The sequence below is a fragment of the Neolamprologus multifasciatus genome, chromosome 15 (genome assembly GCF_963576455.1).
Source record: "Neolamprologus multifasciatus chromosome 15, fNeoMul1.2, whole genome shotgun sequence".
Classification (NCBI taxonomy): domain Eukaryota; kingdom Metazoa; phylum Chordata; class Actinopteri; order Cichliformes; family Cichlidae; genus Neolamprologus; species Neolamprologus multifasciatus.
The window spans coordinates 37,254,921-37,272,317 of record NC_140453.1 but is presented as its reverse complement, the minus strand read 5'-3'; the positions used below and the strand labels follow the sequence as shown (position 1 = coordinate 37,272,317).

Sequence of the window (17,397 nt, the reverse complement as noted above, 5' to 3'; positions counted from 1 at the left end):
AGCTCCCAATTTGGATTCAGGATATAGAAACCCTCTCTACTTTTGAGATTGGGTTTAAAGCTTTCCCTTTTGACAAAGTATAGAGATAGAGCTGATTTAGGTAACCCTGAATCCTCCTGGATGCTGGGAGCTTCCCATGAAGTTTTTCTTCTTTACTCTCTTCCATTGTGTGTCTTTTGCCCTGTCTTTACATATCTATATAAATAAAATTGAATTGATTTGAATTAAGTGGCCTGAAACCTTTGCTTGAAATCTCATTGCTTCTAACTACATTTATTATGTATATTTATTTCTACCAATGAAAAAGAGAACAATGGGAAAAAAACCCTCAACAATCTTCACCCAAAATAACAAAGTAATTTTATCAACACCCCCCCCCCCCCTTATTTAATGTGTTCAATATGTAATTACTACCTTAATTCTCATTTATAGGATTATGCCAAAATCTCCCTGAAAGGCCTTTAATTGATCCAGAATGCTGAGTACTAACTGGGACTAGAAGAAGAAGCCATATTTCTCCCATATTACTCCTCATTGTCTCCCTGTCATACCTTTGTGTTCATCAGGCCCCATTAAAAAAAAACATTAAAGACCTCATACTACCTTATTATCCTAACAAAATACTTTGCTCTCTGACTGCAGGCTTATCTGTGGTTCCTAGCCAGAGAATGTAATTCATTTCTCTTGTAGTTCAAGTTCAAAGCAATCGTCACAGTGGCTCTACATTATAAACAGAAACAAAAACAACATTCCTGACTCCCCATCACTGCTTTTGTTACCTGTTGAAGATCAGGATCTCACTGTGGCTGGAGTTGGGATTCTGTGCAGATACTTAAGAGTCCAAGTTGTGTAAGCATTATAACGCAGCCCTTTCTGTCCTGAATGCGGTTTCCACTTTACCATTGAGCTCTTGTCATTTTGTGCAATAAAAATAAATGTAATGTTCATATCGCCACTCCAAAAGCTGTATCACTGTCCACACATGAACTGAAACCAGCTAGTTGTAGCTCCAGTGTAAAAATATAAATAAAAATACATTTTAAACACAGATAACAGGAACATTTGGAATGCCAGTAAAAAAAAAAAATCGAAACTGTAATGTATTTACTGAATTTAGTAGTATGGCATGAATTAACCCATTGTGAGATCTTGCCCCACCCTACCATGTGACTTACTGAGATCAAATGGCCCAACATGTGAGTGGGTGTTAAGGCATAAGTGAAGGAATCTCAAAACTGGATTATAGATGGCAGACAGTTGGTGTCCTAAGCCATCACCTGTGTTCAAGGATGGTCTTCACAGTGGACATAAATGGCTTCTTTCACTTCTCTTTCAGACCATCTGCCTTCTCTGTCCAAAATGTGAACATTGGCATCCTTGAAAAAGTGACCTTTACCCTTTAGATGTAGATGTACAGCTGAGTCATGTCCTCTCGAGGTGGCTCTTCTATGTTGTGTTCTGTGTTAATGGATTGGGTGTTTGGCTTTCTTCAGTGTAGAGGTCTAAGTACTCCTTGCTGCATATACTGCATGGTTTAGTTTGTGTTTGGGAGTTTTGTTCTTGGGATAAACCAGTGTTTTTTCTGAGTGTAGTACACTCAGAACCCAGTACACTGGGATGCCGTGCTTGGAGAAACAAACTAAACAATGTAGTATATGCTGTGCAGTGCAGCAAGGAATGCTCAGTCCTCTACATACAGAGCCATGGGCCATACACTAGCTGCAAAGAAAACATTCCAAAATTGGATAATTTCATATATAATATGTATTCCCAAAACTTTAATTATGCAAAGGGGCTTGAGTGGAAATGCATTTTTCTGAAGTCACATTTGTGTTTGCAAAAGCTTCATATGTAAAAATGTTTTCTAGAGACACGTTTACCTCTTGAGAGCTGTGTTTATAAGAAAGAGATCTTGTCAGAGTTGTAATCTCCTCCCATCCTCAAATATATATTTTATTATTATGCTAATGTCCACATCTTATTGTTCACGCAGGAGTTAGTAGATGTAGCTTTGTCTCCTGCTGACCTTCCGGCTATAGTCAATAAGCCATTTTGTGACACTTTATCAATGTAGGAGATTTATATTCTCATAATAGAGGACCTTGGCAGCAATATTACTTTCTGATTAGTGACTAAAAATGGACTGCCACCCTGTGGAGTGGTTATTCATTCCTCTAACTGATTGTAGCTGGCCCTATGTGGGAAGGCACCCAAAGAGATTAAGTTTTATTAGTAGAGTAATATTAATTAACAACTTACAGAAAATAATCTAGGGACAGCTTAGATGACAGCTCTGATGACCTACTGTAATATTGCAGCAGGCTTGATGCTCAATGTTTTATAATCACAAGTGAGGAATTTTCAGATCCCCAAATAAATATTATCCCTAAAATGTCACTTTTGAGCCATGGGTGACCCCAGATGCAGGCAGCTTCTGATGTGAGCGAGCTTTATTGAAGTGACAGGTGAAACAAACAGGAGCATAACGGGCATGAACCTAAACCAAAGAATGACCTAAACAGGGAAAAACTAACAGAGACTAACCAGAAACGGCGATGCAGGGAAACACAGGGAATTACACAGAATGATGGAGGGGAATAATGCAGACGAACCAGCAACGAGGACGAGGGAACACACACTATAAGTACACAGACCAGCAATCAGGGGATGGGAAACAGGAGGGAAACACACCTGTGAGACATCACAGCTGACAAGGCAGGGGAAACGTAAATAGAACACACTGACATCAGACAGAGAACTTCAAAGTAAAACAGGAAACACATACACGTAATGACACAACACACACACACAGACTGGGGGACACAGAACATACGAACATGAAATGTGAAAAAGCAGAGTACAAAAACCCACAATAATCAAAACCACAGAATAATAATAAACTAAAACACGGAGTAACAGACTCCGGACCATAACAATTTTGTCCAGCCATCCTAATTATTAATTTTGGTGTGGAAGACGCATTACATTATTCTGCAAAGTTCTTAAAAACGGATTGATGCAAGCTGACTTAGTGAGAAGGGTTATTTGTGAAACATGTCCCACTAATCACATCAACAGTGGGACTCCTTTTGATAGTTTCTCTACTATCAAAGCAGGAGAAGCTACAGCACAGTGGAAACAATAGTGAGCAATGTGGATGTAATGAGCCAGCCCTGAAAGAAGAGAACAGTAAAACTGAACTAGATGATGCCCAACCACCTGCATTGACAAATGACATCTTCTGAGCTGAAGATAAAGATTGCTAACCCACCAAGAGCTCAATTCCACTGGGTCACTAAAAAAGTACCATAAGAGGATATACTTCCAAATATGAACACTGTTCTAAGCACCAATGTTGCTGAAACCAATGATCTCAAATATGCCACTGCCACAGTAATCTTAGAAACACTTGGGTATTGTTAGGTTTAATGTATGTGTTGTAGATTGCCATTTAAAAAGCTAGGATGCTTCTGTTTGCTCTCTATGTAACCCACGCATATAAGTATGTGCGTGACCTCGATAAGGGGAACAAGCAGCCTTGAGAAGAACAGATTCTACTCAATGAAGGAAGCCACTTGGCTGGGACGAGATACCGACAACATCCTGGGAGAGCTGCACTCCCATCATATAACTTGCACAGCACAATCACACTTTGTAACCAGTTATAGTAATTTCTCATAGGTAATGCAGCAACAAGCTTTATGAATATTCATGTGTGTAACCAATAAAAACAACCTGCAGGGGGAAAGCAAGTTGAAGTGGGTTGGAAACAACTGCTTCCCCCTCGCAAGTGAAAACTTGAGCTCTGTGTGACCTCATGTTAGGCATCATAGCAACCGAGCTCAATAGGCACATGAGCACAGTTCAGAAAGGATACCTGTCTGATACATAGATATAAAGTGCTTCATGACCTTGAACACAGCTTACAATTACTTGTTTTCCATCTTTGCACACACCAAGTGCTCTACAAGAAGGTTAAAATGACAAACCAATAGTATGAAGAGGGTAAATGAAAGTAAATGCACCCAGAAATCACATAGTGGTCTCAGTGGGAGAAATGTTTTGTCACTCATCAAAGTTACTTCCTTAGTCGTAGCTTGCTGCAGACCTCATCACAGTATATTTGAATAATGAACAGAACTAGCACAATTGATTAACAATAAACCATGAGTTCAGTTTAATAATTGTAAGCGTGCAAATTGTCATGGCCATTGATCAATAGCTATGAAAATTTGCCATTTATCAATGGCCATAGCAGTTCAAAGAGAGTGTCACTGGCTGGGTCTCAGACCTAGCGTTTTTGAGCTTATTCTGTGTTTTTAAGCTTTTATGCTAGGTTGTGATTATTAGTTCTTGTGTTGTCATGTCTGTGTCTTCATGTTTCCTGTTTTATTTTGAAAGAGTCTTTTGTTTTTTGTTCATTGTATCTAGTTCCACTAATCCGCTGTCTGGTCCAGGCGAAGGAGACACTCCAAGCCTGGGAGATGCCAAGGTACTCCGCGGTGCTGTGGCAGCCAGAGGTCTTCGCGCCTGCTGGCCCTGCTACACTGTCGCCCACAGTTCCATCAGTCACGACTCCCCTGCCGTCACTTACAGCCCCTTCAGTCACAGATCCCTCGCTGTCCCTTGCAGCCCCACCATTCACAGATCTCTCGTCGTCACCTGCAGCTCCACCATTCACGGCTCCCTCACCGTCGCCTGCAACTCCATCACTCGCAGCCCCCATGCTGACATCATATTCAGGGCATCCGGCACCTGCCAAGCCACGTTCAGCACGTCTGGAGCCTGCCATGTGACTGGATGATTTCTTGTCACGTATACACTGGCACCATCGCCCTCTTGGAGAACTACTGAATTATGGATTTTCATGCTGCTGACCTCCAGGTCGGTCTCCAAAACTACTCACAGTCACCGCCACGGGCCTCCTGGTCGACCCCCAGAGTTGCATAAGCATGGACTGTTAAGCCATCAACCTCCAGGTCGACCCCCAGAACTTTTTCATTTTGGACCATTGTGCTGCCACCCTCCAAGTCGTCCTCCTGTAATTCTGAGTGATGGACGTTGAGTATCTGACCTCCAGAGTTATGTTTTCTGTCCTTATTTTGGCTCATGTTTCCGGGAATAGCTGCACTCAGAGCATTACAAGATGCTGAAAGATTTAACCCTCTCCAGGCAGGTGTTGCCCATTTGCAACAGTTGAAAACTAACAACCTGATTACCCCACATACATATTTTATGAGGTTTTTTTACTCAGAAGTGCCACTGCAGGACTTGGTTGTGCATTAGCAACAAAAAGTTTAATTTGAGCCTGACAGGGTTAAATTAAGGCTTGGTTTACAGATGGTTCCCTTTTAACGTATTAATGTGGGAAGTGGACCTAAGAGCAGGCACATGCAGGCAGGGTGAGGTAAAGAAAAGGAAAGCCATTTACAAATTAAAGAGGAAATGCAAAAACAGAAAAGGGAACTGAAGATCTTCTACCATCAGAAACCTAAAGTGGGACCACAAGAACGCAGGACCGTTGTAGCTGCTAAATTACACGCATATTAGGTAAAATAAATGATAAGCCAACATATGCCAGAGCAATGTTCCCTCTAAGCTGCGCGCGTGTGCAATTGCGCACTGCTGGCACAGTCTCTGGGCACAGAAAATCTGCGTTGCAAACAAAAAAAATCTAACCTGAATTGAAATTAAAATTAATACGTTAACAATTCTGTTTTGCAGTGTTAGTCAGTAAGTGACTAGCTGCTCCTGTATGGGATTAGAACGATGCCACCTTATCCCATAGTCCAGCCAATAATGCGATTCACATTCGTATATGCGCAGCTAATCAATGTCGTTGACAGGCTATGATATGTGCCGACACCGGTGTTTTAGCTAGCAAAGCGGCGTGGCTGCTGTGGAGTGAAGCCACGTTAATGACAACGTGTACAACCATTGGAGATGTGAGCAGGACAGACGGAACAATTGACGGAAAAAGTGTGGACTTTATACCAGTTTTTAAATTGTGTTGATAGGCCACGTAAAACCAGAGTTATATTTGGTTACCTTTCTGAATACTATCGTTGTTTATTTTTACTGCGGGAAGAAACACTCGAAAGCACTCTCCGCCTGTGAGCAAAAACAAAAGCAAAAAACCCCGCCCTTTCCAATTGGTGGAAAAATGTACCATGTCGACCAATCAAAAACTTATATGGCAACATGGCATTTAGTTGTTAAGAAACGGGGGGAAGTTTTACGAGTGATGGCGGTGTTTGAGATGTGCGACGTTTAGCGCAAATCTTGTGTAGTTAGTGTGTAGTGTAATGTAGTCAATAGTTTTGTTGTGTGTGTCAGAACAATGAGGCGACTGCTGAATGTTACAGGAGCGATACATCTTCTGTTGTCAGGCCTGCAGGTAACTGTTTTTCTCCTTTATCTCATAGTGGACAGAAATTATTTTTTGGAGTGGCACAAATAATTTGTGTGGCATCAGATTTGATGCTGAACACCTGATTGTTCTGTAAATAGTTTTAATAGTTTTTAGGTAAACAGCTGCAAAAAACTTTGTTGTTTGCAAAACTCAGTTACTTTTTTGAAGAAGTAACTATGTAATTAATTGCCCAACATTGGTCATTATATACTGTATTTTGCAGACAGAGTTACAGGACTCTCTTCCAGACCACAGACTCATACTCATAATACCAGTTAGAGCTTTATTAAAAAAAAGTTGTGTTTTCAAAATTGGAGTTAAGTTATTTTTCGAAGTTATTTTTACTTCCAATAGTGTTAACATACTACACAGGTCATGAACAAGATTTTTTTCATTTTCATTGTAAGTGGACTAAAAGCAGTTATTTAAAAGTAGCCTAACATAAATGTAAATGCTGTAATTTGATTATTTTAATAAACCATGTAACTTGGATGGATTCGACGCTGGAGTGACCACAGTGCACATGTCTAATGTTGCTCACAGTGGTCCAAGGGATCGCTTTTGGCAGTTTGTGTGTTCGCTCAGATAAATGAAAAATTAGAGGGAACATTGCCCTAGACCTATCACCTTTTAGCTGACTATTTAACTGTATGTGTGCCTGGCATCTTGCATAGATAGAGACATCAAATTCCACAACTCAATACAATGATCAGATTTTGTCCGTGCAAAGGTCAGGGGGGGAAAGAAATTACTATTAAATATTAGTGATTTGGGGTTTTTTTGCACGTTACTTATTTTCGCTGATAATATTGTCAAAGTAGGTGAAAACGTAATACATTCTGGTAGGCGAACAATGCAGTCATTTTTTAAATCTCAAAGTTAATCTACTGAACTAAGCTGGAATTTAATGTAATTACAGTGGTCCCTCGCTAATCGCGGGAGTTACATCCTAAAAATAACCCGTGATAAGTGAAATCCACAAAGTAGCTAATTTTATTTTTTACAATTATTATAGATGTTTTAAGGCTGTAAAACCCCTCACTGCAAACTTTATACAATTTTCTCAGACAGGCACTAACATTTTCACACTTTTCTCTCTTGTTTAAACACTCTCAAAGTTCAAACCTTCGTAGAAAAATAAGTCCAGTATTATAGAATGAAACCAAAGGCGAGCACAGGTGCCTTTGACAGTGCAAAACTGTGTTTCATTGACATTGTTGTGTTTGCTGGGGAGAAAACTTACAAACATACAGTACAGCACTTCAGAGTTACACTGCTAGCGATCGAAGATTTATGTAAATTTGACAAGCTGAACGCATTCTGTACTGTACAGGAGACAAGGCACGAGATTGATTGACAATGGTGAACTGCGTTATAGTGAGGGACCACTGTACGTCATGTACCGAATGTCCTGTATGAATATCATTTGACCCAGTTTCCCTACCTACTATATTAATACAGCACTTCAACAGGTTGAAATACACCTCTGCAACTGCTTTATGTTCTTTGTTTTAGAGTGGGAAGAAAAGCAAAATAAAAATTGCTGTTTAACACTTGTCCTGCTGGATGATTTTCACACTTGCTTCATAGCAAATTGCTATAAAAATGAGCCCAGCCAAGGTGCTGCCAACCAACCCACTTACATACTGTTCAGGATTGAATCATATCCTTAGGTATTTATCTTCTATGCTGAGAGACGTTGTAGCTTAATATTCATTGTCTTCATATTAAAACTAGATATATCGTAAAGTTCTCATTTGTCCTGCAAAAGATGTCATTTGTTGGCAGGACTTAAATGTGCTGGAGAACACAGCGATGTGATTAAAATTCTTACACACTCTCACAGTCTAAAATACTTTGGGGCAGACAGCTTATTATGGCATTCCCTTTCAAGTCTTTGGAATAAACTTATCACTGTAATGCTCTTCAACAGATCTTACACTGAATCACATCCCCTTTGGCATATCAGGAAACTTCAGATGGAGATGAAACGAGAAGGGGAATAAATAATCTTTTAGACATGCAAGCCAGCCTAATCAGCAGGAAGACAAACAGCTTGAGTTGAAAGAAAGGTCAACCATTAGCATTGCTGTTGTCAACTCATCAAGACCAGCAAGTCTCAGATGTATAGAGATTTATGAAGATACATGTCATCAACACTACACATCACATTGTAAAGGCACTCATAGCATATTTGAGACCATCTGCAGTAAACAATATCTGTTAAAATGTTGCGATTTTTTTTTTTTTTTTTGTCCTGTGTAACTTAAAGTAACAGTTTTCCATAATGTTCATTTCTATCTCATTTTATTAGTTAGCTGCTTCACTTCTTGCCTACGAGCATTTCCAGCGATTTAGCTGGACATGTGCTGCAGCGATTGTGAAGTGGAGACTGCAGCTGCTGAGAGTCCACTACTGCTGAACCTTTGGATGGCCGACAAAACGGATCTTCCGATGTTTTCAGCTAAATCGCTGGACGTGCTGGTAGGCAAGAAGTGAAGCCGCTTATGGTGTTAGAAGTGACCATCAAGAGAGAGCAGACACAATCTGACCACTACCGGCACACTTTTGCACCGGAGGTTTTTGTAAAGCTTTTATTTTGGTATTTCCGTTGGTCCGTACAATAAATTTGCATGTTAGCTAAATATTTAGTTTCCTGTAACATTTAAATTTAACACTTAACATTTAGATTTAACATTTAGATTTAAATATAATATTTAGATTTAATATTTGACATTTAGATTTAACATTTGAAATTGTGCTTTAAATATGAAAAGTTACAAATATTTTACTAAATGTTGTAAAAAAACATGACTCAAAAAAACATGTTTTTGTAAGGTTTTGAGCTAAATGTGGAAAAATGTTGCTGTTAATTTCAGCCGGCATTAGAGCTGGCAATGTCACCTCTGGGAGCAGCCACCTCATTCCTACGAATTTTCCACACCGTCTGGTAATCAAGCTGTCGGTATTTAGGGCCAGTTTTCTCAGCCATTCTTCGCCAGATCTTCAGCTAACCCTAGTTAGTGCAGGCCGCCACAGTTTTGTGAGACTCATAGAAAATTACTTTAACTTACCTTGTGCTTTCTGTTTCTCAGCTACTCACCAGACTGCCACTTTCTACCTCTGAAAATAATCCTCTCCTCAGGACGTTGGGCCTCTCGACAACTTCACAGCCACAGTTCTTGCCCATTCCACTTACTTGCCTGCCTCCCTGCTGCAGTAATTGGAACAACTTAGACCAGGGGTGGGCAAACTTTTTGATTCGTGGGCCACATTGAGTTCTAACATTTGACAAAGGGGCCGCAACAGGAGCAGATAGATGGCATGCTTTGAAAACATCACCTCATTTGGGGAAAAAATACACATCTTGGAATATGGAGAAAACATGTGCTTTAATTTCCAATGAAAATGAAGAAAAGCATTACAATAAAATCTCTGACTTCGAAATGAGTCTTTAAACACTGAAAATCAAATAAATGAACTTTTTATTTTAAAGCACTGAAAGTTCTGTTATCCTTCAGGATATCACCATCACTCTCCTCCTGACTCTTTTTTTTTTTTTCCAAAAACAGAAGGAGATGCAGATGTACTTGTCCTGTTCCTTTTATTCAATTTGTTTCCCCGGTGCCAAAAGTCAACAACGACCAGTGCAAGAACGAAACAGTTGCAGCAAGTCAGTCTGTGAAGCATTATATTTGATCTGCGCACACTGTTCATTTTAACAACGTGCGTATCACGGAGACACACACATTTTAATGGGAGCAGTGTTGTTGGTCTCCTTTTTTCTGGAGTCTGGAGTTAGTTTTGTTGTAGCGATTCTCAAGATGGATCTGAGGTGTGGCTCTGTTAACTTGGATCTGTGGCTGGCTTTGTTGATGTTCATGACGCTGAACGTCTGTTCACACACGAAGGTAGAGCTGAACAAAGCCAACATCATCTGCCCTTTTCGCCTTAGATTTGGAAACGCGGCATCATTGAGTGAAGCATAGAAGTCATTTAGTTTAAGAGAGCTGAACTTCTCTTTTAAGGCAGGGTCGGACTGAAGGTCGATGAGTTCCAGCTGAAGCTCCTCTGGAGCTGTTTCGGGGTCTTGTGACAGAGGAAAGGCCACCAACTGAAGTGACTTGTCAATTTTATCGAAATCCAAAAACCGACGGCAGAATTCTCCGTGCAGTGCATCCAGTGACTCACTGTATTTCTTTACTTTTGCTCCGGCCTCTTTCAGCGTGGCTAGTGTAGGAAAATGAGTGAATGACTTGTTCAAAATCTGCCTGGAGAATAAAGCCAGCTTGGATTTGAAGGCTTTCACGTTTGTGTGCATGTCATGCACAAACTGCTCCTTCCCCTGCAGTTTCACATTGAGCCCATTCAAGTGTGAACATACGTCCGTAGCAAACACAAAGTCACACATCCAGCTCTTGTTGCTCAGCTCTGGAAATTCATCATTCTTCCCCTGCCACTCCAAAAACACGCCAATTTTCTCTTTGAGCTCCCACACTCGTTGAAACACTTTGCCCAAACTCAACCAGCGGACACGGGAGTGATAAAGCAGGTCCTGGTGATCCGCATCAGTTTCCTCCAGGAACACAATGAACTGACGGTGCTGAAGTCCCCATGTGCGTATGAAGTTGACAAGTTTCACCACAGGATTCACAAAATGATTCAGCTGTAACACCGATTTACATAGAGATTCCTGGTGGAGGATGCAGTGGAGGAAAATGACATCCTGGTCAGGGTTTTCATCTTTCACTTTATTCTGGATTCTCCTCAGCAAGCCAACGTTTTTTCCTGTTAAATTCGGAGATCCATCTGTGGTGACATTAACAAGCTTACTCCAGGGAAGCTTCATGTTTTCGATGGCAGCAGACACCCGTTCAAACAACTCCTCTCCCCGTGTTTGTCCTTTCAGAGACTCCATTGTCAAAAACTCCTCCGTTATTTCAAAGGTTTCGTTGATTCCTTGGATAAAAATGAGGAGCTTAGCAGTGTCTTTGACATTGTTGCTTTCATCCAGTGCTAAAGAATAAAAAGTGAATGACTTCGCCTTTTTGTTTAATATGCTGGTGATATCTTCATCTATTAGTTCTACACGGCGAGTCACTGTCCGCCGTGATAAACTGATTTTCTCAAATTTGTCTTTCGTCTCCGGGCACAAAATACCTGCTGTCTCTACCATACATTCTTTTAAAAACTCGCCCTCTGACAGTGGTTTGCTGGCCTTTGCTATTTTGAATGAAAGCGTAAAACTGGCCTTGGTACTTGACTCTTGAATGGCAGTTTGACGGTGAAAAAAAACTTTGCTGAGCTTTCAAATTAGCTGCCAACTTCTCAGCAGCAGCTTCCCGTTCTTTTGTTGAGAGCTTGCTAGCATAATTAGCGTGCTTTGTGGCAAAGTGGCGGCTAATATTATACTCTTTAAAAACCGCCACAGTTTCTTGGCATATCAGGCAAACCGCAGATGATTGGTGTTCAGTGAAAAAATATTTAGTTGTCCACTCCTTTTTGAACACTCGACATTCTCTGTCCACTTTCCTTTTCTTGGGTCCGCTCATCTTCATAGAGGGGCGGTGGGTCACAGGGTAAAGTGCAAACGTGGAGTAATAGGCTTACGCTTCACCTCAACAAAGCCAAGATGTGTAGAGTGCGCCATCTAGTGAGGAAACATCAGAATTGCAGGGGAAATAAAACAAGGTTAATTTATTAAATTTTTTTCAAGTTTGGCGGGCCAGATCAAAACGTCTAACGGGCCGCATGTGGCCCCCGGGCCGTAGTTTGCCCATGCCTGACTTAGACTCACCATCTCTGACCCGGACCTTACCCCTCCATGCCATCTCTCTACCTGTGACGAATAAGCACCAAGATCGGACTCTGTTCATGCCTGCCGCATATCCTTGGACAATTTCTGAACCTGTCTCTCTCATTCCAGTGACTCTGAGCTCCCCAGTTCCCATCACTCAGCTGGACTTTCCCTTGCCCCACATCACAAAAGCTCCAGTCAGAACAGTGTCTAGCTCACGTTTTCTGCCTAGCTTAAGTTTTGCTTAGTGTTGCTATTTCGCGTCCTTGTCTTAGCTCAGGTTTACTTCATTGTTCACAGTGTTGGGGAGTAACGGAATACATGTACCGCCGTTACGTATTTAAAATACAAAATATGAGTAACTGTATTCCGTTACAGTTACCGTTTAAAAGGGTGGTATTTAGAATACAGTTACTTTGTTGAAACAAATGGATTACACGGCGGTACTTCCCTGTTTCATATTGTGGCGGGTCAGGCCTGTTTGTGTTTTGTTTGACAGCTACGTTCTGTTGTTCCAGGCGGCAGCGTTACAGTTGCCATGGTTACAGGGTGACTCTCTCTCTGCGTGTTTCCTGGGTGAGAGAGGCCTTTTTGTTGTTGTTGTGCTAAGCTAATAGGCAGAATGCTACAGGTATAGCTCTAAAGAATGTAGCCTCATGGGCAGTGTAGTCCGTGCTGCAGGGAGAATGGACTGCCATACACGTTATGTGTCTGTGAGCGAGGGAGGGAGAAAAAGGAAAAGTACGAGCTGTCATCGAGCAAAATGGGAGCTGGAAGCATGTAAATATAATAATAACCACTGCAGCCAAGAAGAGTCCCTGACGAGCCCAGTTGTAAGTAAGCTATTAAGACTCGACTGTACACCGTGTTCGTGTTTTCCTCCAAAAACAATAAGTTCCGTTGGAGCAGCCTTTCAACGCCTCTCTCTGTCTCTCGCTAGCAAAGTTGACCCAGACAACAAAGTAAAGCTAGTTTTCAGCTACGAGCCCGACACAGAACCCGACGTATCAGCCAGAGGTCGCTTTACTACGGTTCGGAGCCGCGGACCTTGAGTAACAGTAATAAATCACAGCAATAGTACATTCATGTAGTTGTAAACAGCATGATAATATATTAAGTAATCCAAAGTATTCGGAATACGTTACTCTCATTGAGTAATGTAACGGAATACGTTACAGAATACATTTTGGGGCATGTATTCTGTAACGGAATACATTTTAAAAGTAACCTTCCCAACACTGATTGTTCATTGTACCAGTTAATGCTCATTCATTTAATTATTTCACTGCACTGTAAATAAACATTGTTTCACATGTCTATCCTATGCCTCCGTCTGAATTCTGTACTTGAGTCCTTTTACTCTGACTTGACCGTTGGCCCTGACAATATGACCAACTTTAAGACCTCCCAATTAAAGTGGGAGGTACTTGGGGAGGTAGTCAATCTTGCCAGGAAGAAAGGCTGACCACAGAAGAATGGACAGATTGTGCCAAAGGAGCCCTAAAAGCTGTTTCAAATTGGTGATGACTGACACATGACAGGGGAAAAAAAATGACACAAAGGAACTGTTTCACAAAGAAGGCCAGCAGGCAACATCAACTCTGCTGGAACATGCTAGTCTCTGGTATGAACACTACCAGTGAACAGTTATTTAAGGTGTACAGTTTTAATAAAATGCATATCGAGAGAAGTTGTTGCAAATGTTGCAAAAAGTTGATTCGTCTTCATAAAGTGGTTCTACTTTTAATATATTGGATCATTCATGAGAAATGATCTCAGGTCCTTTCAGATAGCTTGACTGCTGATTTTGCCAGATATTTCATTAGACATAGACAATGGGGTGTTGCACATTGTTATACACTTGGTTAGTAAAGTATTACATACTTTCACGTGTGGGTGAAAGAGATAAGGCAAGACACGACAAAAACTTTAGTAACCCAAGTAAAATTATTGTGACTTTTTACATGCTCACTAAATTGAGAATAGGGACAAGATCAGAAACAGAAACAAGATATATAGAGTCAGAGAGAGTTAAAACAGCAAAAATAAATTGAAAAACACAAAATGAAGCTTGGCTACATAACAGAGACACAGATAAGAATAATGTAATTAAGAATAAATATAAATATTAGCATGTAACAGTATTTCTTCACCATCCAGAGTCGCAAGTTCCATTGGTTCAGTTCTGGGTCCTGCTGAACCAGCACACTGCTGCGTAAAAAACCTCGCTTACTACCACACAGTGATAAAACACAGCCAGCATGATCCTACAGATGTTAAAGGACCTGAGCCTCTTCAGTAGATACATGCAAGTCTGGCCCTTCTTAAAGACATTGTTCCCAGTCCAGTTCAATGTGCTGTCTATGTAGACTCCTAAGTATTGTATTCAATCTGCATTCATCAGCCACCTCAATATTCCTTTTCCTCTAATGATGACCAGAGAGGGAGTAAAAACCTGCTTCCTAAAGTCCACAATGAGTGCCGTGGTTTTGGTCATGTTCAGCTGTAAATAGTTGAGCTCACACTACTCCACCGAACTGTCTGCTATGAGGGGCCGTACGAGCCAAAATTCATTCTTTCACTCTCACACACATACATTCTTCTTTCACACAAATATATTTTCACTCTCACATGCATATATTCTTCTGTCAGACACACCTATTGTCACTCTCACATACATATATTCTTCTTTCACATACATATACTTTCACTCTATTGATGGTAAATTTGATTCTTTTTACTGAATCGAGTTTTAATGAGTCACTCAACAAAGTGAATCGGGTTTTTTGAGTCATTTGATTCACTGAGTCAGTTGACCAGAGAGTGCAAAAAATTTACATTTTCACTCAAACTTAATTTGTTTCTCTTTTCATGTAAATCCAACTGCTAAGATGAATGATTAAAAAAAAAACCCAACTATTTTATAGAGCAAAAAAGAGCAAAAACATTTCTAAAATTAAGCAATTTCCTATCAAAATTGCTTAATAAACAAATATTTTGTTTATTTTTATTTTATTAGTATTTTCCTTAAGTGTGTTAAATATATATTTTCTCATCTAAATGTCCACTGAAATGTGAGCCAGGGGGTGGTAATGCGCCCTAACATTGGTTGCCAACCAAGAAGACGAAGAAGCTGTGAGCCAGGAGGGAGGGGGTGAGTGAGTGAGTGATTCGTTCGCTCTATGATTCAGCACAGGAGGGAGGGGGTGAGTGAGTGAGTGAGTGAGTGAGTGATTCGTTCGCTCTATGATTCAGCACAGGAGGGAGGGGGTTAGTGAGTCCTGAGTGATTCGCTTAAGCTTACGATTCAGCACAGGAAGGGAGGGTGTGAGTAGCTCAAATGTGCTGTTAGCATGTTAGCAGAGCAATGCTACTGTGAACCGAGGAGCTATTTTCTTGATGTGAGCTTCGACTCAGGGTTTTTTCTTCCAGTTCAGAGCAGAATTTTTTTTGTTAAGATACTGGATGTTGTGTTTTTCTCCATAATTGTAATTATAAGCTAGATACATTGCTGCTAACAGCAACAGGGATGAGTCAGTGTGTCAGTTGGACTTGTGAATCATGATTCATGAGTCAGTAAAGTGATTCTCGAGTATTGAACGATTCGTTCATGATTCACGCATCACTATTTCACTCTCACATAGTTTTATTTTAATTTTTATATTTAGATATTTTTATTCTCATGTTTACACATATTTAACACACACATTGCAATATTGTGCTCTCTTATACATGTATTTTAATGTACATATTTACAAATTTGCACTCTAACATACATGCATTTTCATTTATGCATTCCTACATTTTGCTCTCATTTACATGCATTCAATATGCATTTAATCTCACAAATAATATATGTATGTAAGAAGAGAATGCATACATGTCTGAAGAAAATATATGTATGCAAGAGAATAATGTATGTGAATGAAAGCATATAGTGGAAACGGAAGGAGTTTAATGAAAACAGAAGGCTGGGTGTCTGTACCGCTGTGATTGGTTGAGAAGCACGTGCGGGTCACTTTCAAGTGTCTGACAGCATGGAGGGGGGAGAAGAAACTCGAGGGGCCTTTCTCAATATGCGTACTTGTGCGTACTTGCGTTTTCGTGTACTCGTGATACGTCATCAGTCAGAGACCAAGTACTGTTCCAATTCGAAGTACGCATCAAGCCGAGAACGCGAAAAAGTCCCAGATGTGTTCTCGCTCCGCCCGTTTTATCGAGCATGCATCGGTGGTGACTTGTGTGGACTTGGTACAACTAAATATCCCAGAATGCATTTCGTCCAAAACTCAAACGCGGCAATGGTGGACGAACGGGGCTAAAAACTTTTAAATATTACTCTAACTTTTAAGTTATTTTCAAGCGAGAATGTAGCTGTGTAAACTTCAAATATCTGCTCGATTTATCAAGATATCATATATTTCCAAACACGCTCCGTTGTTTTCGGAGACGTCTGTGACCCGCCAGCTCCATAGCAGACAGCGAGGTCGAGGATTAGTAGAGCCGGCGAGAACAGCGGACTCCCGATGCATCGTTTTCAACCCCCTCGCGGTCTTTTCGCTACTCAGGTTAAACAAACCCCAGTAGCTGTCTATTGTATTGAGTGTCCACTAAAATAAAAATAAAAGTGTTCTAACATCTTACCTGCTTGTTTTTATTAAGGTATGTACATGTATGTACATGTACACTATTTTTATTAATAGAGATTTCACTACTGAGGTTAAACATGATATATAAGGCACTTAGATCACTTCTAAATGTTAATGTTTGGTTTATTTCAGTGTTTTATTTGTTCCTTAGTAAACCAGTTTGGCTGTGATTAAAGTTAAGCTTCATAACATATTACTTACAGTTAAATTAAGGACGGCAGTAAAAACTCCGGACCTGTGACATCATCAAGTATACCGGTGTTCCAATTGTACAAATCGCGAGTCCGTACTTGCGTTCTCGGCGAGTCCATACTCCCGTGCGTTCTCGGCGAGTACGTACTCGCGTACTTGAGAATTGAGAAAGGGCCGAGTTCTTCAGCAAGCTATCTATGGCGTTATTTTTGTGCCACTATTCTGAGCGCACGTAAAAAAAAAAATTTGAGCGCAAGTAAAAAAAAAGTTTGCAGGTGCAAGTGTTGCATTTTGAGGAGAAATTTATTTTGAGCGAAGAAAAGCTGGATTTGAGTGAACAAAATTCA

General features: G+C 40.5%; 1 protein-coding gene and 1 long non-coding RNA gene across 2 annotated transcripts in view; one reads left to right on the top strand and one right to left on the bottom strand.

The window, feature by feature from the left end:
- The window catches only part of LOC146502698 (uncharacterized), a 358,388-nt gene extending 341,454 nt beyond the window's left edge, over positions 1-16,934 (top strand). The window contains exon 3 of the long non-coding RNA XR_014869459.1: positions 16,272-16,934. This is a non-coding gene — a long non-coding RNA (uncharacterized LOC146502698). The remainder of the gene's footprint in view (positions 1-16,271) is intronic.
- LOC146502699 (general transcription factor II-I repeat domain-containing protein 2-like) lies at positions 9,240-13,398 on the bottom strand. The gene has a single exon (XM_085133393.1). It carries the CDS (start codon positions 11,586-11,588, stop codon positions 10,146-10,148), a length of 1,443 nt encoding a protein of 480 aa, XP_084989519.1. The 5' UTR covers positions 11,589-13,398; the 3' UTR covers positions 9,240-10,145.
- Positions 16,935-17,397: the final 463 nt, after the last annotated feature.